We start from the raw sequence: 21,661 nt of genomic DNA, 5'->3' as shown, positions 1-21,661 counted from the left end.
AGCACGGGAGCACAGTCAGATACAGCAACGAGCCCCAATCGCGTCGTCATCAGCATTCGGAAGAGGCAAAGAAGCTCTGCGTGCAGTAGCGAGCGCGTGTTGTTGAGCTCTTCCAAAGGGACCGAAATAGTACGCCACCCAGATCCGCTCGTTCGTAATGCGGACGGGATTCGCCACTGCGAGATCCAGAAGTTCTGCCAGATCACGAGGTCTATGTCAATGATGGATATGGGCAGTTGTATAGCGGCGTTGGGCAGACGAATGGATGTTCTGGAGTAATCATCACATAGACTTCGAGCCACCGTTGCTGTGAAGAAGCGCCTCCCTCTGCCCTCGCTGGTTGTCGCCGGGCAACTCTGGTGAAGCTTTCAACACTACCTTAGCTGCATCGCCTCCAACATCCTTGCACCCAGCCAAGCCAGCCAATCACCGTTCTTCTCCTCGTCGTCTTGCTGGTCTGAGCAACAACATCTTCCTCTTCCACCTCCATCTCTCCCGCGTCCTAGGTTGTTATTTGCTGTTTGCTCGGCCTCACCAGGTCCTTGCTGTTCTGTCAATCGCTTACATTCCACTCTCGCTGAAGACCCCGAAACCCTCGATAATCGCCCCGCGAATCCTAACGAACAAGACGACATCCGTCTGACCACCAACACCTGGTTCACACCTACTTAATCGCCCTTTACGGGCAGCTCGAGAGTACCGGCCAACATCCACGAGAATGGCCAACCGCTACTCGTCCTACTCGAGCCACTCTGGCGCCGGGCAGAGGACGAACACGATGCAGGGCGGCGGCTCACACCAGGTCTCGACCACATCACTGCTCGCTCAACTCAACACATGCTTCGCCAATGGCCAGCCATATCCCTTGGAATCCAGCACGAGCTTGGTCGTGAATACATGGGCGAGTGGCGAGATCATCGATGAAGAGCTGGCGAGGAAGGCTTGGGAGCATGCACGCCGCAGAGCAGAGGATGGGTGTATCGTGCTCGGCTCCCTCCATCGTTCGACACCGAGTTTGCTGCAGCCATTCGCTACTGCGCTACCACTTTCTGTTCCCAACTCGTTCTACACAGCTGTTAATGCTCTGCGGCCTTTCTTGCAGCGCGTCACGCCCTACAATCCATCAGAACCATGCTACTCGGCGCTTGCGGCGACATTCACACTTTCGCTTGAAGGCGAGATTCAGGGCGCTTCTCTGAGTCTCTCGACATCCGGCATTGACACGCAGAAGGGCCTCTTGAATGTCCCAGCGGAGCACGGCAACCGTGCTTTCGATGTCTTCTACTACCTCCTGACCAGCAGCACCAACAAGGAGCGAGATGCGCTCGGACTCAAGACACCAAACCAATATGCTCTCCTCCGCAAGAGCGAGACATACACCTCTCCTTTATACCTGCCGACGGGCGATGATGCCGCCAGTGCGGAGGACTGGCGAGAGTCGCTCAAGATGCTCGGCATCAAGGGCGCAGACTTCCGGAATCTTCTCACCACGGTATCCGCCATACTACGCCTCGGAGATGCTGTGGGCTACCTTGTCGATCAGGAAGAGCTGGGAGAGACATGCGAGGAGGTCGGCAGCTTACTCGACATCGAGCCGGATGTCCTTCTCAAGAAGTGTGTCACTGAAGAGCGCGAGATACTCATTGCGGCCATCTACGAAGCTCTCGTGGACTGGATTATCGTCAAGATCAACGATGCCATCAGGACAGAAATGCGGACAGGGCAGGCCATTGGCTCGGGCAGCAGCGATGGCGGCATCAACACACCTCCCAGCAGCCAAGAAGATGGCGTCTGTGCGAGCATCACGGTCGTCGAGGTACCGAGTTCAAGCCTAGGCAAGGCTGTGAGTCTAAAGACCATCTTTGACGACTCCACGGGTATCAACGCGGAGATGAAGGAAGATGGCGTGCAGTACGTCCCTGCTGGATCTTCTGTGCAACGCGAGATGAAGGAGGCGTTTGCACAGAACGGGGCGGATCTCAACGAGGACAATGGACCGGCTGCCAGAGATCGGGAGCTTGCGCTTGATCGGAGGCAGACGGCTTTGGAGAAGATTGGCGAGGAAGCCGAGTCGGACAGCTTCATGAGGCGGATCCTATACCCAGTATCCGGCCAGGGCATCAACCTGGGCAAGACTGGCCGCTTCAACCTCAGGAACACAATGGAAAGCAGCAGAGTCTGGTTTCATCTCTGTTTACACCCCACAGAGGACTCACCCGCGACAGTGGCACAGCAGAGCCTTCCTTGGTCTGCAGGATCAGTTTCCAGCCAGATCCGCGCATGGCGTCTGCCTGAATGGGCAAACCACCGGAATAAGCAACTGGACCTCACAGCAGACTTCGACATCGACGAGTTCGTGGACCGCTACAGCCGACTCGGCTGCCACGCTGGTCGCGAAGGCGTTGAGGCCTGGATCATGGAGCGTGGCTGGAGCAATGGAGAGGTCATTGTCGGCCACGAGCGGATCTGGATGCGCGAGCAAGCCTGGTGGGAAGCCGAGAGCATGCTCGACATGAAGCCGATCGACGACATACCGGCTGGCATGCTCGGCGGCATGATTGGTGCTGGCGGGCTGGAGACCGGCTACTCTCACCAGAGCGACGCAATGTCCAACCCATTCTTCTCCCAGCAGTATGAGACAAACGCCTCTCAGGACAACCTCGCCTCTGGCCGTGCTAGTCAGATGGCTCCTAGTTATTTTGGTGGTGCAAAGTCCATTGCGCCTACCGCTGCTCCTACCACGCGTACTGTCGGCGCTGGCGACTACGGTCTCGGTCGGAAAGGCGACAACAAGTATGCCGACGTCTCGTACGAAGGCGAGATCGACCCTGAGCTGGCTGAAGGCAAGGAGATTGAGGTGGAGAAGACCTCCTTCGGCCGCAGGGTGTGGGTTGCTATCGCATGGGCCGTCACGTTTTGGATGCCTTCCTTCCTACTCAAGCATGTCGGACGTATGAAGCGACCCGATGTGCGACTAGCTTGGCGAGAGAAGGTTACGCTTGTTTTGATCATCCTCCTCATCAACGGCACTATTATCTTCTGGATTGTCGGATTTGGCGACCTTATTTGTCCGAACTGGGACAAGGTCTGGGATCAGCAAGAAGTCGGCTATCATCAAGGCGAAAAGGACTACTGGGTCTCGTGGCGTGGTGGTGTTTACGACATGACTGATTTCTGGAGACTTCAGCACTCGGACACTAATATCCAGACCACCTCGGATCTCATGCTTCCATTCGCCGGCACGGATGTGACCGACTACATCGTACCGCCGCTCTGGCTTGCTTGTCCAGGTCTGGTGGATTCGAGGCAGTTGGCGATGACGCCCAATAAGACTCTTCTGTATCCACAAGCAACGCATCCCTCTGGCGAGTGGGCGCAGCCAGACCCAGGCTCGAAGCTGCACAACAACCATTGGTACGACAACACATTGATACCAAAGATGAAGGAATATTGGAAGGGCGACCTCGTCACTTCGATGGACAAGATCAAGAAGGAGGGCGAGAACTCGCAGCATTACTGGTTCGTCTTGAACAAGAAGGTCTACGATCTGACGGATTACTTCTCCACGCTCAAGCTTCAGAACAACCTTGACCAGTACAAATTCCTCGGCGATGGGGTCACGGAGCTGGTTCAGTCGAACCCCGGCAAGGATATCACGGAGCTGTGGGAGAACAGCAACTTCAACCGGACATACAGAGGCAACACCCTGAACTGCTTGGACAACATGTTCTACGCTGGCAAGACCGACTTCCGCGACACGGCTCGTTGCCAGGTCAACAACTACATCCTGCTGGCCTTCACCATCATCATCTGCGTGGTCATCGGAGTCAAGTTCCTCGCGGCCTTGCAGCTGGGATCGAAACGGCGACCAGCCCAACAGGACAAATTCGTCATTTGCCAGGTCCCCGCTTACACCGAAGGCGAAGAGTCTCTCCGAAAAGGTCTCGACTCCCTCACCGCGCTTGCCTACGACAATAAGCGCAAGCTCATCTGCGTCATCTGCGACGGCATGATCGTCGGCGGCGGCAACGACCGCCCTACCCCGAAAATCGTCCTCGACGTCCTCGGTGTGGACCCTAAGATCGACCCGCCGGCCCTGCCCTTCAAATCCGTCGGTAACGGCAGCGAGCAGCTGAACTACGGCAAAGTCTACTCCGGCCTCTACGAGTACGAAGGCAACGTCGTCCCCTACATCGTCGTCGTCAAAGTCGGCAAGCAGTCTGAGCAGAGCAAGTCCAAGCCCGGCAACCGCGGGAAGCGCGACTCCCAGATCTTGCTCATGAGCTTCTTGAACCGCGTGCACCACCGTGCTCCGATGAACCCGCTGGAGCTGGAGATTTTCCATCAGATCAACAACATCATAGGTGTGGATCCGGAGCTGTACGAGTACTTGTTCATGGTCGATGCGGACACGAAGGTGAAGGAGGATTCGCTCAACAGGCTTGTTGCGTCTTGTGCGAACGATGGGAAGATCGCGGGCATTTGTGGCGAGACGAGTCTGGAGAATGAAGAGAGGAGTTGGTGGACGATGATTCAGGTGTACGAGTACTTCATTTCGCATCATTTGGCGAAGGCTTTTGAGAGTTTGTTTGGGAGTGTTACTTGTTTGCCTGGATGGTGGGTTGCTTTCTACCTTACAGATATGAGGTGATGATGCTAATGGTGGTTACAGTTTCTGCATGTACCGACTGCGAACGGCAGACAAGGGACGCCCTCTCATCATCTCGGACAAGGTCATTCACGACTATGCAGACAACCAGGTCGACACGCTGCACAAGAAGAACCTGCTCTCGCTTGGTGAGGATCGATATCTCACGACGCTCATGACGAAGCACTTCCCGCAGATGTCGTACAAATTCGTGCCAGATGCGTATGCACTCACGGAAGCCCCTGCCGAATGGAGCGTCCTGCTCTCCCAGAGACGACGATGGATCAACTCGACAATCCACAACTTGGCGGAATTGGTGTGGCTCAAGGATCTTTGTGGCTTCTGTTGCTTTAGTATGCGCTTCGTCGTCTTCATCGATCTTTTCGGCACCATCATCCTCCCGGCCACCTGCGGATACCTCGTCTACCTCATCTACAACGTCGCCTCCGGCACCGGCCAATTCCCACTTATCTCGATCGTCATGCTGTCTGCCGTCTACGGCCTGCAAGCCGTCATCTTCATCGTCAAGCGGCAATGGCAGCACATCGGCTGGATGATCATCTACATTCTCGCCTACCCTATCTGGTCCCTCATTCTACCCGTCTACTCCTTCTGGAAACAAGACGACTTCTCCTGGGGCAACACCCGTGTCGTGCTCGGCGAGCGCGGCGACAAGAAAGTCGTCGCCACCGAAGACGAGGGCTACGATCCTAGAAGCATCCCGCTCCAGCGCTGGGACGACTACGCCGGGCAGAACAACCTCCCCGGCCGTCGTGGGTTGCCCCTCGAAAAGGAAGCATCGGGCTACTACGAGACCGGCCCGGGCGGGTATGAAATGGACGACATCCACTCCGTCTACTCGTCCGTCAAGCCGGCTTCGACTATTCTGACAGGCATGCCCGGGAGCCAAATGTACCGCCCCCCGCAGTCTCCTGCGCCTTTCCGCCAAACCGGCATGACCGGCTACGCCTCCACACAACGCTACACCGACCTCCCCACCGACCAGCAATCCCGCCTCATGTCCATGGGCGGCATGTCAGACCAATACCAAAACTCCTCCCGCCACGCTTCCCGCGACAACCTGCTCTCCATGGCTTCCCCGCACATGCAACAGCAACCCGACCGCTCGCGCTCGCCCTTCCCGCTCCAACAGCAGAGCAGGCCCGCGAGCACGCTGCACGGGTTCCAGCAGCAGGGCCCGAGTAATGAGGCGATCTCGGCAGCGATCCGGGAGTGTCTGGGCGAAGTGGATCTGGATCGGGTGACGAAGAAGCAGTTGAAGGCGTTGGCGGAGCAGAAGTTGCAGTGTCAGCTTGTCGGGGAGCGGAGGGCGTGGTTGGATGAGCGGATTGATTTTGAGTTGGCGAATATGTGATTTCGCTTAAAGTAGTAGTACTGGGGGACAACGGGTGGGGGTTTTGGATGACCGGGGAAATGGCGTTTGGGGGGAGTGTGGGGGATGGGTAACGAAAATTGTGCATAGGGACTCGGTCGTTCAAGGGATGGAAGGGTGTTTGCGGGATGGGGTGTGGATATAAATTAATGTGCACTCTCTTGTAACCTGTCTACGACTCCGCATCCGACTGGCTTCCCAGCGATAGTATTTATTTGTATCGCCGCTTGGACCCCTCTATGGTGCCACAGCGTGTCGCTACGTTAGTGGAGGCTAGGTATGGAGGTACACAAGCAGGACGTGCGGTTGTTCGGGCAGTGCCGAGGCCGGAGACTTGTGTTCGACTTCATCTGCTTCCCATCTCTCATCTCTACATCCCACCATGCCGTTTGCTCTTCTAATCAATGTTCTCACTGCCCGAACACCGAGACCTACGCCGTGTCGAGCAGGCAGTTTACGAGTCGTGGGTGCTGGCCGACGGTCCCCCGGATGTCTCGCGCTCGCAGGTGCCTCCAGCGATGGACGGCGTCTAGTTGTGCTCGGTCCGGTGACTTAAACCACGGGAAGACTGACATCCAGGGGATACGACACTGAAGAAGTGTACATTTATTCAACATCTCAAGACGAGGCTAAGTCGGGTTTCAGCGACCGCTCGACCACAACACCGCCAATCCATCAACTCAACGGCGACACCGCTCGCCTGGCCCTCTTAGCGCGCTCGTCGGTCACCTTCTCAAGGATACTCCGCGGCGCCTCATCCTCTCCCTCATAGAATGGCTGCCTCATCCCATCCGCAGTCACAGTCCAGCCCTTGATCCCTCTCGCCGCCTCCTTCGCAGTAGGCGCGACGTTCTGCCTTGGCCCCATTCCATGCGGCGTTACTGGAGTTGGCATCGCGCTGTCAACCTTCTCCTTCGGATTACCAACTGGAATCATCAACACCGCCGGCGTATCCCTGTGTGGTTCCAACCAGATCTCCTCTCGTAACCGCTTCTTCAGCGCATGGAAGACTTCCAGCCGCAGATGACCATCCAGAACAATCGCCATGGATGCGACCGGGAATCTTGCTCTGGCGATCGACTCGTTGTACGCGTTCTTCTCCTCGATCACATACTCCGCCCAGGACATCCCCCTCCGAAACGCCACTTTCGCTCGGTTGACGAACGTGCGTGCCATAGGCCGGATCTCGCCGTCATCGCTGTGCTCGTACCAATCATCAGACCCATCGTCGAACCACAACTCCCCTTCCTCCTCATCCTTCGACTCCTTCCACGCCTTGCGGCTCTCGGACAGGTTGGTGAAGTCCTTCGGTACCGGGACCTGCCAGGCGTAGATCATGAACTTGTCTGCTGCAAGAAAGCGCATGATCCTCTGCGTGCTACGGGGGAGGTTCGAGAGTTCGCTGGGCGCATTGGCTCTTGCTGTGTTCTTCGGCATCGTGGTGGCTTTGGCGCGAAAAAGTGTAGGTGAGCTCTCTTCTTCTTCGTCAGATTTTTCCGGTGGTAAAAGGAGTCCTCGAACGCTCTCGCCGGCCTGCTTGATTTCTTTCGCCTTCTTAGTGAGAGTTTTTCGTCGAGCCGGACGTCGAGCGGCGATGTCAACGCCTTTTGTACTGCGTGGCATTTGGTGATGACCTTTGGGAGTGCGAAATCTGCTGAATAGGAATGGTTGGACGAATGGGATGTTGTTGATTATGCTGGGTCATGGTGAAAAGAAGTTTCCGTTGTGATCATGACGAAGGGGCAGTGTCCCGTGAATATTGGAGAAGGGGAGGTGACGTTCGGCACACGGCGTTGCTAGAGGTAGCATTTCGAGTTTGAGGCTTCGTGGCTGGTTGGCAGGAAGTGGGAATGCCGCGTGGGCTGACATGTGACTGCCATGTGATTGGCATATGAATAAGCAGAGGAAGGTGTGCAACTGAATGCACTCTACATGCGTTTCTGCGGCTGCATATGAGTCCAGACCATGACTTCACAATGAAGACAGCTAGCAGACTGTCAATATCACAGCACTTTGCCATATCACATGCTTGCTCCTACTGCCTCCTTCGACTTAGCGTCGATGCTGATCGATTGCCGACCGATAAAGTTTGCGCCGGAATCTCGGTGCGCGCGAGTTTCGCGTTTTGGACGTGCGCGATGACGGAGTACATCTTCTCCCTGTCGCAACGATCCCTCTCGCGCTCTGTATCGTACAACAGTATGTTTTGATAGTGTATTGAACTTGAAGGCCTTCTGCTTTTTCTGTTCGCCATACTGCAATCACAATGTCCTCCGAAATAGCCCAGTCGTCCGCGAGTACGCCACCCACATCGCCCGAAAGCGGCAATGGCGGGACTACTGAATCCATGGAGCAGGAGGAGAAGCGCATGGCGGAGGCGCGACGAAAGGAAGATGAGAAGCGTGAGCAAGAGATGGCTGCGGAGCGCGAAGGCGACATCAAAGGCGGGAAGAAAGTCGTAGATCAAAAGTACAAGGCATTGGAGTACTTGCTTAGCCAGAGCAAGCTGTATTCGGCCATCATGCTGGAACAGATGACGAACCAAGAAGAAGCCGAGACGGCGAAGGATGAGAAGAGTCGGAAGCGGGCAGAGAAGAGGGAGGAACAAGCTGAGAAGGCAGCGCAGGCTAGTCAGAAGCGGACGACTAGGACGGCTGTCAGCACGGAGAATGCTGCTGCCGCTGCAGAGGAAGACTCGCCGAAGAAGAAGCTCCCGACTCGTGGACGACTGCAGAAGGAGTCTAGTAAGAAGGACGGCAAGATATCCGACTTCATGAAGAAGGAGGACCTTCAGGCCAAGGCTGGGAAGACGTCGATTACGGAAGCTCTGGCAGAGGAGACGAAGGACTCCGATGTCAAGCCAGGAGAGATCGGTATGCAGGACTTGCGCTCTGCGAAGCAACCGGATCTTGTCACGGGAGGCCTCATGCGGACGTACCAGCTTGAGGGGCTCGAATGGCTCACCTCGTTGTACGAGAATGGTCTCAATGGTATTCTGGCAGACGAGATGGGTCTCGGAAAGACGATTCAGACGATTGCATTCATCGCCTTCTTGCGCGAGAAGGGCGTCAATGGCCCTTTCCTGATCGCTGCACCGCTCAGTACCACAAGCAATTGGGTCGCAGAATTCAAGAAGTGGACGCCAGATATCCCTGTGGTGCTGTACCACGGCAGTAAGCAGGAACGCGAGGAGATCCGCCGCAAACAGCTTCGCAACCCCGGCAGCGAGAAGTTCCCAGTCATCTGCACCAGCTACGAGATCTGCATGAACGACCGCAAATTCCTGAGCCACTATGGATGGAAGTTCATTATCATTGATGAAGGTCATCGGATCAAGAACCTGAACTGCAGACTGATCCGGGAGTTGCAATCATATCAGTCGGCGAATAGACTACTGATCACCGGGACGCCGCTACAGAACAATTTGACCGAGCTGTGGTCGCTCCTACATTTCCTAATGCCGAGCATCTTCGACAAGCTGGAATCGTTCGAATCATGGTTTGATTTCTCGGCACTGAAGGAGAAGAACGGTGTGGAGCAGATCCTCTCTGAAGATCGCAAGAAGAACCTCGTTGCGAGCCTTCACGCCATTCTGAAACCGTTCTTGTTGCGTCGTGTCAAGGCAGATGTCGAAACCGCATTGCCGAAGAAGCGCGAATACGTTCTGTATGCACCTCTGACCCAAACACAAAGAGAGCTATACCAGGAGATCCTTGAAGGCAACAGCAGAGCGTACCTGGAGAACAAGGTGGTGGAAACCCTCAGCGGTACTGCCACTCCAACCAGCGACAGGAGCACCAGTCGGAAGCGCAAACTGATAGACGACTCCTCGACACCGAACAAAAGCGCGAAGTCTAGTCGTGCATCAACACCAGCAACGTCCAAAGGCAGCGCGCCACGGTCACGAAAAGCGAAGAAGCAGCAAGGCTACGAAGAGATCTCTGATACTCAGTACTTCAAGCAGCTCGAAGAGGCGCCACCTTCACCGGCATCCGATGAAGTCGACGATGAAGACGATGAAGAGACGGAGCGCGCGAAAACGCTTTCGATGGCAAAGCGTGAGATCGCGCAGAAGAAATTGCAAAACCCTGTGATGCAGCTTCGGCAGTGCTGTAACTCACCGCACAACTTCTTCTATCCGTTTGACCTGGACGACAACACACCCGTCGACGAGACCTTAGTGACAGAAAGCGGCAAGATGCTTCTGCTCGACCGCCTGCTGCCGGAGTTGCTGCAGAAAGGCCACAAAGTTCTCATATTTTCGCAGTTCAAGACGCAGCTCGATCTTTTGGAGACTTACTGCAGCGACCTCCGGCAATGGCCGGTCTGCCGTATCGATGGCTCTATAGCACAATCAGACCGTCAAGAGCAGATTCTGGCATTCAACGAGCCGGCCTCTGAGCTCAACATCTTTCTCCTTTCGACACGAGCAGGAGGTCAAGGTATCAACCTCGCAGCCGCAGATACTGTCCTGCTATTTGACAGCGATTGGAACCCACAACAGGATCTTCAGGCACAAGATCGCGCGCACCGCATCGGACAGACCCGGCCAGTGATCGTCTACCGCTTCGCTACCAAAGGCACCGTTGAGCAGATGCTGCTCGAGAAAGCGGATAGCAAGCGACGACTGGAGAAGCTGGTGATTCAGAAGGGCAAGTTCCGGAACGCCAAGTCTGATATTAGTGCGGACTTTGGTGAGCTGCAACGGCTGCTGGGGAGGGATGACGGCGAGAGGATCGATATTGCTCAGGGCAAGGAGCTGCTGAGTGATGAGGATCTTGCTACCTTGACTGATAGAAGCGAAGAGGCTTTTGAACGCGCTGAGAAGGGGTTGGATACTGTTGGAGATATGTTCAAGGCTGTGCAGACGAAGAAGGATGGTGGAGGGCTTTTGGAGAGTTTGCAAAAGTAGTTATTTGTACGGAGTCAAGGATACAGGCCCTATTGACCAGCATGTTTTCTTGCGTTTTTCCTTTTCTGCTGCCTCACCATTAGCAGAGCAACTTTTGCAACACGTATGAGATACACTACCTACGTCTTGCTGCTCTTGCCCCTTTGCAGCTCGGGGCGCTTCCGATTGACAGCCGTTAGCGTCGGCTTCGCTCAGCCAATTAGACCGGACAGCCCTGTTGCTTCGCTCTCGCGTTTCGCCACTCAAGGTACACTCTCCGACGGCAGGACACAATTCCGTGACACGAGCAGAACGGGACCATGGGCGTAGCAGAGAACCAGACATATGGCGGGCAGCCTCCATCAGCCGTCGCCTCACAACCGACGTCTCGCAAACGCAAGGCAGACGCGGGTCCCTCAAGCAGTAAACAAACCTATGGCGGCGCTGAAGTTGTCGACCTAACTGCGGACTCACCACCCAAGAAGCGGAAGAAGCAACTACTTGACGAACAAAACGCAGCCTCATTGCCCAAGAAGCGCAAGAAGCAGGCAGTCGACGAAGAAAAGCGTCTCCGACGATGGCGCAAGAAGGCACCTCAAAGCTACGCAGAAATCAGAGACCGCGCTCTCACACAGCGAATGTACGTCCTCGACCGCCAACGCAACGACGCCTACCCGGATCACCCCATCGAGACCATCTCTTTAGCCGGAACGACTGGCAACGTCTACTCCATCACCATCGACAAAGTCCCCTCCTGCAACTGCCCGCACGCCATGAAAGGCAACCAGTGCAAGCACATCATCTACGTCCTCGCGCGCGTCCTGCGTGTGACGGGGGAAATGGAGTACCAGCTCGCCTTCATCTCCTCAGAGTTGCGCGAGATCTTTGAGCGCGCTCCGCCGCTGCCGTCCGAGCAAGCGGAGCAGTCGGCGAAGGATGGCAATCGCAAGGATGTGGAGGGCGAATGTCCGATCTGCTGTGTCGACTTCGAGCCGGAGGATGGCGGTGAGGAAGTGGTGTTCTGTAAGGCGTCTTGCGGGAACAACATCCATAAGCATTGTTTTCAGCAGTGGGCGGCGACGAAGAAGGGTGGGAATGTTACGTGTCCGTTCTGTCGTACGCCGTGGCAGGGTGATGATAGTGATTTGAAGAAAGTTGCGAGGAGTGGAGAGGTGAATGAGGAAGGATATGTGAATGTGGCGAATCAGTTGGGGTTGTCCGGTGATCGCGACTACTCGACGTACCATCCGTACTGGGTTCGCAAGCAGTTTGGTGGCGATTGGTACTGAAGGAGGTTGGGAAGAGCAGTCGAATGCAGCTCATTCATAGTGGCAACAGCCACCTAGCAATGTAAGGCTACAACATCCTTTCGAAAATATCTTCTCGTGGTCGTCCAATCCAGAGCGGTGCATGGATGGCCAGGCTGCAGTATGCGCCTCCGCCTGCAGCCGCTTCAGAAAGCGTTACCACCATCACTCCCAAAGAAGAAACCATTGAACATATCAATGCCACTCGGATCCCAATTGCCGTCCGTATCATAGCTCCCTGTCCCGCCCGTCCCAAAACCAAGATCGAGCTCGTTCATACCTCCAGTCGACCAGCCACCCCAGCTGCCTGGCGTTGGATCAGAGACTGGGAAGGTATCGAGGAAGCTCATGTCATCCCAGGAGAAGTCCGGTTGTGCTTGAGATATTGTCTCCGCAAAGGGGGCGTAGGGTTGCTGATTGGAGAGGCCGAGGTGCATGCTTTGTGAGGGAGACGTGGATGCATACGTCTGTGCAGGACTGGGTTGCGGGTCATTGTATTGAGGTGTCTGTTGCGGTATGCTGCTGGATAATGGTGCTGCGTAGTTGGCGGGTGGTGGCTCGGTGGACTGTTTCGATCTTTGCGGGAAGCCGTGCAACTTCATCTGGTGCTTCCATGGACGATTCGAAATCTCCTCGTCATCGAAAAGGTCTTTCAGGTTCATGTCGAATTTCGGCATCGTCGTCTTCCGCTTGGGTGGTCGCGATGCAGCTTCTGGAGTAGCGGCTCGTTGACCTGCACCGAAGGCGTTCTCGAAATAGTTGTGTGGATCGTGTAATGGGCGCGAGCTGAGAGTGGACTGCGTCCCGACTGTTTTGATGACACACGATCAGCGCACTATTCAACAGGTACTGCAAAGGGCATGCTTACAGCCAGTCGTTCTTTCAGCCATGGCTACGGTAGCCTTGCTCATGCGCACGAATGCGTCTCGGCAGGCCTCCGCTGGCGGACACTTCTCTGTCAAGTCACCAAGTACTGATGTAGCTGAGAGGACGGTGTAATCGACATCTTCCGGCGAGAGCTGTGACCTGACGAGCGGCGAATGCCAGATAGCGTACAGAAACGAGATGCCTGTGACAATATGTCAGCCTTCGATAGCACAGCTACAAATCATCGATGCTTACCGCTCATGAACAAATGATGAGTCGCCAGGAATGTATAATTGACCAGCTTGAGCCTGTGCAGCTGCCTGTACAGCTTCAAGACCATCTGACCAGCCTGAGCGACCTTCATAAAGACCATTTGCTCGTCATCCTTCGCTTCGCTTTCCAAGGCTCCCGGGCTGTGTACGTCGTTGCCGGTTGATGGACTCATCTCGCTGGCAAGCTGTTCTGGTACCGCGAGTGACTGTCTGTAGAGCATGATGATGGCTTGGTAGTAGTTCAGCTCCAGAAACAAGGGCTTGAAGGCCACGCCCGTATCTGCTTGCTGCGGTGCCGACTCCTTCCACTCCCACAGACGTCGGTCAACATCTTTGCGCCAATCACGATAGCTGTCGAACTTCTGCAAGAACGGAGAGGTCAGGCCCTTGTTCATGTAGGTGTTGTACTGGTTGGCACCTAGCATCCTCGCTTTCTCCGCTTGTCGGGCTTGCAGGACCTGCAGGATCTCGGACTGCAGCAGGCGAAGACGGAAGTAGTGACAAGAGACCAGCTTATAACTCGGTACCTTGACCTCCGAAGGCGCAACGAGGAAACCATTGGTGGTGATGTATTTGTCTTCCAGCATGCTCGGGAACTCAGTAGTCACCACCTGATCAGTGATGCCGAATGGACGACCAACGCACGTGGAGACCAGGCGATCGAAGGTGTAGACACACCACCAAAGACGTCTCCGAAGGTCCCGTGTCCATTGCTTGCGACCTGTAGCTTTTGACGCTGCAGATTTTGGGTCGACCACATAATTGTCAAGTCTCTGATCGATGTCCTCGGAATGCAGGCCGAGGTCGACGGCCAACCGTACCGCAACTCCTATGATGTACCACAGGCCAGGAGCAACGGGCCGCAGCAGTGCCAGACTAGCCAGCAGTAACACAGCCTGCAACTCTTCCAGGCCTCCACCGCCGCCCTCAACGGCAGGCGAGGATCCAAGGAAGCTTTCGAGGTGCACCACCGCACTTGAGTGGTACTCCTCTGGCTGATACTGCTGTCTGTTCATCTTCTGACGTTTGGAAGCAGGAGAATCGGCATCCACAGGCGACCCTGTGGCAGAAAAATTGTCCTCGGTCTCAGCAGAATCCATGATGATACCAGATCCAATAGCGAAAACAACATTGACCAGATAAAGCTCTCGAGGTGTTCTCTTGTCCGGTTCGGTAGCATACACCCGGTTCAGCAGCGCTTCGAACTCCACCCGATGAAGGATCGGAATCTGAGGATTGGCGAATTCGAAGTACAGCCTGACTAGTCGCTCACCCACGGCCTTCTCTGGGAACGGCGCGGGCGTTATAGTTGGCTTAGTGTGCAGGCCGAAGAATGAATCTCGCATGGTCGTGCCACCACCACCAGCCGAATCGCTTATCGGTGCCTTCGAAAGCCTCCTTCCTCCCTTTTCGGACGGTGTCTGCGTGACTGAGCTTTTGACCGCAGCGAAGACGACTCGAGCAAACGAGATGCCAGAAGTAGATCCGAGGTATCTAGACTCTGACGTGCCTTGGACAGACACCATGCCCACGTCGCTGACCAGCCGATTCAGCTGATCATCCGGCTGCCGCAGCGCAGGATCCAGATTCGGATGAGCATCTTCTGGCACAGGTGCTTCAGCACCACCTGCTGTATGTGGATCCTCATCCAGGACCGGGAATGGGACGTTGTGTCCTGGCTGTATTGAACCATCTATGGCAAAGTTGTCCTCAGGTAGCGGCACCGGGATGCTGTTGTCTTGAAGCAAGAGCTCAAGACTCCTCACCCTGGACTCCAAATAGTAGACGTAGCTGCGTGGTATCGCCCGCCGTGAGACCGGGTCGAAGCCTACGCACTTGACGTTGACCTTTTCGCATCCGCTGCCTGTCATAAATCAACTCATATACATCGCGTATGGCCGAGAGATGTCACTTACATCGCGGTAACTTCTGATCACACTTGTTCTTCCTAGTCCGACACCTATTACACGCCGACACGTTCCTGAAGTTCGTCGTCGATATTCCCTCCTCGCCACCCTTCCCAAACTGCTCTGCAGGACTGTTCTCGCTATCTCGATCGCGCTTCTTGGACGCAGCAGAAGAAGTCATCTCAGGCACAATACTGGCATCTTTGCCGAGCCCAGAGCCTGTGGAGACCGAGTTGGCGGAGGGCGCCGAAGGGGACAGTCAGCTACTTTGGGTACGAGAGGACGGGTATAGAAGCGTGAAAGGAGCTCATGCGTCACGGGCAAGTAAGGGCAGACGCATGGGATGTCCACTCAAGATGATCGTGGTCGTATCTTCGTGTACAAATCAAAGTGGAAGTTCTTATCTCGCACGCGTACAGCTGTGTCAAAACATCCGCTCACAGCGAAAAAAGCAAGCGCGACTTGCATGAAGAAAATCAAGTTGCCTTCGAACTGCCCTTCGGCCTCTGATTGCACTTCTAGCACACCACTAAATCTCTAAATATATCAATCCATTGTCCATCTCTCTCCGTCTCCCAGAGGGTATCATATAGCAAAGTCCAAAACGCGCCAGTTGTAGTATGCAAGTTCGCAGGTGTAAAAAAAAGCAGCAGCAACAACAACAAATATCGCTCAGATAGCCTCCCAGTAATACCCCTTGAACCCCTTTGAGGAATTCCCTCTCCTTTTCGTGCAACCTCTCGCGTGAGCGAGTGTTAGAACTGTTTTTTTGAACGCCTGTGGAAGAATCCATGCTGCAAGTTTGATCGCCCAGATAGCCGCCCGGAAATGTCATCTATAAAAGTGGTGGGTGCGGAACTGAACGTGTTGAGTGGAGGAGGAGGAGGGCAATCACCATCGATTGCTCTGCCGGGCTTCTTGTCGAGCCTCACGGCGCATGTCGAGACTCATTCGCACCAGAAGTGGAGAGGTCGGTCTCGACATCACGCACTCTTCAGGCGCGCTCGTGCTGTCTGCAGCGACCAGCGCTGCAGCGTCGGGACTCAAAGCCGGATGCATCGCGTCCGAATCGTCGGGGTCGAACTTCTCTGGATCCTGTGGCTCGCGCTTGTGCTCGACCATGAAGAGGCTCAGCACGGCGCCCACGACTGCGATCAGAGCAGTGAACCACCAGGGCAGGCCCAGCATACCACGGGACAGCCCGGCTGCTTCGAGGAGACCGGACAAGCTAGGTCCGATGGCTCTTGCGAAGCTCGCGGAAGACTGCGCGATGCCGTTGAAAGTGCCCAGTGCTCCCTTTGGTGTGGCATTGGCCAGCATCATGTTGTTCGACGGGAAGGCGAAACCCTGTGCAGTGACCTTCCAGACCAGAACTGCGTAGATCGCTGGCATCCGGAGGCTCGTCGAGACCAGGGTCAAGTAAGGGACTAGGATGTAGAGGAGCGGGTAGGTGAGTACGACCAAGCGGTAAGTGGCGAGTGTGCCGAGCTTCGACTGGACAAAAGGGAACACAAACATTGTGGAGACGATCTGAATGACACCCTGGATCGAGAGGATGCCGCCGATGGTCTTGGTGTCGAGCGCGAAGCCGCCGGTGAACCATATCGGCAGGTGAGCGGGTTGCTCGGACTCCGGCAAACTGAAGAGGACAGGTAAGAGTTGTTCGGCGGAAATGGTGTGGTAGGCTAGAATGCCGTATCCGGCGATGTTGAGGACGACTTGAGGGGTGAGTGCGTTCCACACGCTGGGGCTGTGCTTCCTTGTGTTACTCGTGTAGTCAGCCGCCTCCAGAGCCCCCTCGTCCAAGGCAAATTCCGAACTGTTGCCGGCGCCGTCAATGCTCTGGTATGGCGGGGGCAAACTGACAGCGGTCGCCTGCAGGCCGGGAGAAGATGCCGCACTCCGGTAGTTCGGCGGTTGATCGTCGTCGTCGTGCAAGAGAGTGTGTGTTTCACCGGCATACTCCGCTTTGCACCCTTGCGCGGAAGCTTGAGCGATCGACCTCCTGATCCGTCCTTCGAGCCACTTGCCAATCTCCAGCCCAGGGTCCCTGCGCTTCTGCATATCTTCGTGCGTCTCTTCCAGGAACAGGATCCCAACGACAATGCCAATAACGACCACCACGGCGCACAGGAGGTTCGGCAGAAGGTACGGGAAGCGCTCCAGCAATCCACCTGGAGGAAAGAGATCCGGGTAGTTGCGCACTGGGTCCGCCAGAGCACCGCCAAGTGCTGATCCGACAACAGCGCCGACACACCAAATCGTCGGCATGAGCGCATATGCGACGGTCTGATGTTTGTCGTTCTTGATCACCTCCGCGACAGTGGTTTGTAGCACCCCAATGTTGCCGTTCAGCAACCCTCCCAATGCCCTGGCTATTAACGCTGCTGGGAGCGACTGTGCGAATCCAAATGCCAGCATGCTGATTCCCGTCCCAGCCAGTCCTGTGAGCAGGATCACCTTCCTGCCGAACCTGTCACTCAGCCTGCCCCATATCGAGCTCGAGAAGGCTTCGGCAAGCGCGAAGGCAGAGGTGACCATGCCGGCATATTCGGAAATTCGGTCGTCGTCGTCGGTTATGTGGAATGATTTGATCATATAGTAGATATATGGGAAGATCGACATGAAGGCGATCGGTTCGCATATCCGACATATTGCTGTTCTCGTTAGCTTGACTTCATATCAAACGCAGGACGTGTGAGGGCTCACCGAGGATGGTCAACTGTCGATATGGGAATGCTTTTGGGTCTGTCCGACCCGTCTGATAGTTGTACGTCATGTTGTGCAGGCAAGAATCGAAGAGAACCTGAGCGGTGTAGGTATGCTTGTCGGTTTAGGCGACAACCAGGTGGTATTAATCGATAAGATGAAGTGAAGTAGGTTTGCTTGGTTGCGCAGGTGGCATCCACAAGGTCGGCGAATGGTGCGGCCCTTTGTTGTCATATGAGGAAGCCTCCCGATCACAAGGCGGTGGCGTGGATGCGCTGGTCGCGCTCGTGACGCAGCAAGGTGAACGTGGTCGTTTGGCGGTGGGACTGAGGGTCGGCCACCAATGGAGGCATGTAGAACGAGAAGCAACGGAAGGGAAGAGAAGACGGGAAAAAGTGACGGATTACCTATAGGTGTCACGGCCCAATCGTCAAGGCGAACGTTTTGGCTGACTTCGGGGGCAGGCATGGCTGATTAAATTCGGCACCTCCCAGGGAGAAGGTGTGGCACAACACGGGCAGCGGGCGCGGGCTCTGCCTCATGCACACAAACCGAATGTGCGGGATAGAGCCCAAGGCAAGGAAGGCCCCTGACAAACGGCGCGCAACGTGCAGCCATTGGGACGGGCGTGTGGGCATGGACAGTGTCAGAGGCCCGGCGGCGGGAGGCATGAGGGCAACGGCGGGCGCGGAAGTGAGGTCCCAGTCGATGTCATAAGGTCGATCCACGAAGTTTCATCTTTTGGCTTCACCGTGCAGGAGGCTAAGGCGAGCCAGTCCGGGGCGGTGGGAGCGCGCTGTGATAGGTCGGGGAGGACGGGACGAGAGAGGTGTTCCTGACTTGCCTCTGCCTCTGCCGACGACACTGCCAGGCGAGAGCCGCGACGTTCTGCACGTCCTCAGCCCTACATACCGTGGTGCGGTCAGCAGACCATCCTGCCCCCGAACAACCTTGCCCGGCGCCGTCTGACGACAGGCCCTTGGTTGGGTGTCGGCGGGCGTGTGATGGCCAGCGGTGGGCGAGTCAGCGATGCGGTGCCTTCACAGCCCACTCACGATGACGGCCGGCCAAAGAGCGGTGAATTGGATTTGCGGCCTCCTGACAGAGACGCAAGGGTGGGTGGGTTCGAGTAAGGTTTCTTGGGCCTCCTCTGGATCCGGCTTGCGCGGGTTCAGGAGCCGACGTTGGATTAGCCTCCGCCTGGCCACAGACTCCCGCGACAAGTCAATTTTGGAGCATGGAGATATCCGTCGCAACGAGCATCACGTCCACATTGCGTTTGCGAGTGGCGAAAATCCCCGTCCGACAGGCCGCTGCAGCAGACTACTCCCACCCCCTGCCCCTTCGCCTCTCGGCCTCTCCCCAAGGCCGCGCACAGTGCATTCGCATCCATGCCACCCACGCGACACACTAGCCCTCGCGTATGCACTGCCGATGGAGCTAACCGTGCTGCTTCCTTCGACAGCCTCGCAGAAGCAGCCTACGGCCTGTGATTCGTGCTATCCCTGGCGATCCAACCGTTCCATTCTTCTACCGCTAGAACGACGCCTCACTTCCTCCGTTTGAGCTACCACCGACGTGGTACGAGTCAACAGGCATGGCTTGCCGCCAGGCGCATGGCATGCAAATCTCGCCAGCGTCATCTCGGTTTCCGCTCGCAGGAGCCAAAGATCGTGAAGCTTCCAGCCGCTGTGCATAGTCAATGCAAGGCAAGGTTCAAACCTACCACGGAACGACCTCCATTCGGATGCGCACTCTCCCGCTCAAAGGACAAACGAATGCCCCCGCGGCCGTCCGCATGAAAGCAGATGCCTTCGAGGACCACGGAAGTTGCCAAGCGCTCATCGAATCGACACATCATTTTCACGTTTGACCCCTCCCCTGTCCGTCGGATGGCGGCCGCGCTGTGCTGTGCCACTGGTGTGACAGCGTTACCGGTCACCAGCGTTTTCCTTTCGGGCCGTGTGACACTGCGGTTTCCGACAGGTCGGAGCAGTCATGTGGTGCGAGATTGGGTCCCTGCTATGTGGCGCCCTTGAGAATGTTCTCAGGATTATCTACGAGATTACTCGATCAGGCTTCACCGACTTCTTCATCGTGCCGCATCGAGGATGCGCTGTGGGGGTTCTATTGTCCGCGTGACGAACGAGCGTACAGGTATATGTACTCCCACGTACGCACCAGAAGCAATATACATGGCGGTGTGCTTTGACAATTGGCCAATGAGGGCATGGAGAGTGTTTTGCGAGGAGAGTTGGATCCTTCACGTGCTCGTCCTCACGCTCATGGAAAAACACATGTCTCTCGCGCTGCAGGTCAAAATTGCCCGTCACAACTTGATGATTGCAATCGACCGTGAGGCTGTGTATGTAGCTTCTTCCGTTCTCTCGCAGAACGACTCGTCAGAATGTCTTGCAGCCAGCTCATACGACTTCGTCCACTCAAGCGACAGTTGACTCCTCATGCACCTCGTTGGGCTTGAAGGCGGTCGCATAATTCCAACCCAATGTCTCATCTTGCATGCGCGCCTTATTCGCGGACGATGCGCCTCGGTACAAGTGAACTTCATCCATATTCGTCTTGATGCGCTCGTCGTCCAACACAGCACAGTCGTCAACCACGCTCCAACATGAGCACGCTCGGCCCTGCATACACAAAGCAGAAGTTGTGTCTTGATTTGTACGCCTGCATTCAGCCTCGCGTGCGTGGTCGCGCAGCTCTCTGACATGACGAAGTGCGAGTCTCAAACATGCGTTCCCCAAGGGCATCTACGTGGCACCACTACCAGACGATCCCTTGATATGGGCTGGCCTGCTCTTCGTACGGAAAGGCAGGTCGCCATATCCAATCCTCGGCTACAGCATTACTGATGCCCACATCTCTATTGCAGGACCATACGCCAACGCGGTCCTCCGCTTCCACGTAGACTTCCCTGACGCATATCCCGCTCTTCCGCCGATCGTCACGATCCTCAACGACGTGTTCCATCCACTAGTGACACCTCTGACAACATACTCCTACAGCACTCGAGACACAGGTGCTGAGACGGCGAGTGCTGCAGACGACGATCGATTACCACCGGGCGGGCTTAGCCTGAGGCATGGCTTTCCACAATGGTTTGGGGGCATGAGAGAGGGGGGCGACAACAAAGGAGCCGACAGCACACGGCGCGGGGAGGAAGAGCACAATGCAGCAGCCGAATCGAACCACAGCGAGGGTGTGAGGCACCCACCGCACATCATTGAAGTGCTGCAGTACTTGCGGATCGTCTTCAGCACCGAAGCTCTTCTGGACTCCGTCCCACTCGAAGCCGCGGCGAACACAGGCGCATGGCACGCCTGGAGGAGCCACCGGGCGAAGGTCCACGGGAGGAAAGACTCGCGTAGCTCACCGGGTGGTGGCAGTCGAACGCCCACTGAGCGCAGCATGTCACCACGACAGCAGCCCGGGGGTGCGCGGAAACCCGGAGAGTGGAACTGGCAAGGGGTGTGGGAGGATCGGGTGAGGAAGAGTGTGCAGGCGAGCATCTCCGAGAGTGCGCTTTATGGGGGCGAGGGTGATGATGTGCTGTGCTTTTCTAAAATGGATGCGGAGGGTGTTGGGGAGGTGTTGACGAGCTTACGGGATGGGTCTTGATGAAGTCAGTGGCTGGAGAGGCTCGCTGTAA

At 56.0% G+C, this 21,661-nt stretch overlaps 7 protein-coding genes across 7 annotated transcripts; 4 read left to right on the top strand and 3 right to left on the bottom strand.

Annotated features, from left to right (window-relative positions):
- Positions 1-718: 718 nt before the first annotated feature.
- LTR77_000803 (uncharacterized protein) lies at positions 719-6,023 on the top strand (the record flags this gene model as incomplete). Its single annotated transcript, XM_064798068.1, has 2 exons — positions 719-4,617; positions 4,673-6,023. The coding sequence occupies 2 exons, from the start codon at positions 719-721 to the stop codon at positions 6,021-6,023; spliced, it is 5,250 nt and encodes a 1,749-aa protein (XP_064664302.1).
- Positions 6,024-6,716: 693 nt separating this feature from the next.
- LTR77_000802 (uncharacterized protein) lies at positions 6,717-7,746 on the bottom strand (the record flags this gene model as incomplete). The annotated part of the gene is made up of 2 exons (XM_064798067.1): positions 6,717-7,653; positions 7,676-7,746. 2 exons carry the CDS (start codon positions 7,744-7,746, stop codon positions 6,717-6,719), a joined length of 1,008 nt encoding a protein of 335 aa, XP_064664301.1.
- A 561-nt stretch (positions 7,747-8,307) lies between these two features.
- On the top strand, positions 8,308-10,953 carry IRC5 (putative ATPase; the record flags this gene model as incomplete). Its single annotated transcript, XM_064798066.1, has 1 exon — positions 8,308-10,953. The coding sequence occupies one exon, from the start codon at positions 8,308-8,310 to the stop codon at positions 10,951-10,953; it is 2,646 nt and encodes an 881-aa protein (XP_064664300.1).
- Positions 10,954-11,252: 299 nt separating this feature from the next.
- Positions 11,253-12,221, top strand: LTR77_000800 (uncharacterized protein; the record flags this gene model as incomplete). Its single annotated transcript, XM_064798065.1, has 1 exon — positions 11,253-12,221. One exon carries the CDS (start codon positions 11,253-11,255, stop codon positions 12,219-12,221), a length of 969 nt encoding a protein of 322 aa, XP_064664299.1.
- A 164-nt stretch (positions 12,222-12,385) lies between these two features.
- On the bottom strand, positions 12,386-15,466 carry LTR77_000799 (uncharacterized protein; the record flags this gene model as incomplete). The annotated part of the gene is made up of 4 exons (XM_064798064.1): positions 12,386-13,047; positions 13,108-13,308; positions 13,362-15,242; positions 15,295-15,466. 4 exons carry the CDS (start codon positions 15,464-15,466, stop codon positions 12,386-12,388), a joined length of 2,916 nt encoding a protein of 971 aa, XP_064664298.1.
- Positions 15,467-16,176: 710 nt separating this feature from the next.
- Positions 16,177-18,064, bottom strand: LTR77_000798 (uncharacterized protein; the record flags this gene model as incomplete). Its single annotated transcript, XM_064798063.1, has 2 exons — positions 16,177-17,942; positions 17,995-18,064. 2 exons carry the CDS (start codon positions 18,062-18,064, stop codon positions 16,177-16,179), a joined length of 1,836 nt encoding a protein of 611 aa, XP_064664297.1.
- A 2,559-nt stretch (positions 18,065-20,623) lies between these two features.
- On the top strand, positions 20,624-21,630 carry LTR77_000797 (uncharacterized protein; the record flags this gene model as incomplete). The annotated part of the gene is made up of 2 exons (XM_064798062.1): positions 20,624-20,673; positions 20,730-21,630. The coding sequence occupies 2 exons, from the start codon at positions 20,624-20,626 to the stop codon at positions 21,628-21,630; spliced, it is 951 nt and encodes a 316-aa protein (XP_064664296.1).
- Positions 21,631-21,661: the final 31 nt, after the last annotated feature.

Source organism: Saxophila tyrrhenica (genome assembly GCF_035928015.1).
Source record: "Saxophila tyrrhenica strain CCFEE 5935 chromosome Unknown scaffold_1, whole genome shotgun sequence".
NCBI classification, from domain to species: Eukaryota; Fungi; Ascomycota; class Dothideomycetes; order Mycosphaerellales; family Extremaceae; genus Saxophila; species Saxophila tyrrhenica.
Note: the sequence above shows the minus strand (reverse complement) of the source record. Positions and strands in the feature narration are given on the sequence as shown.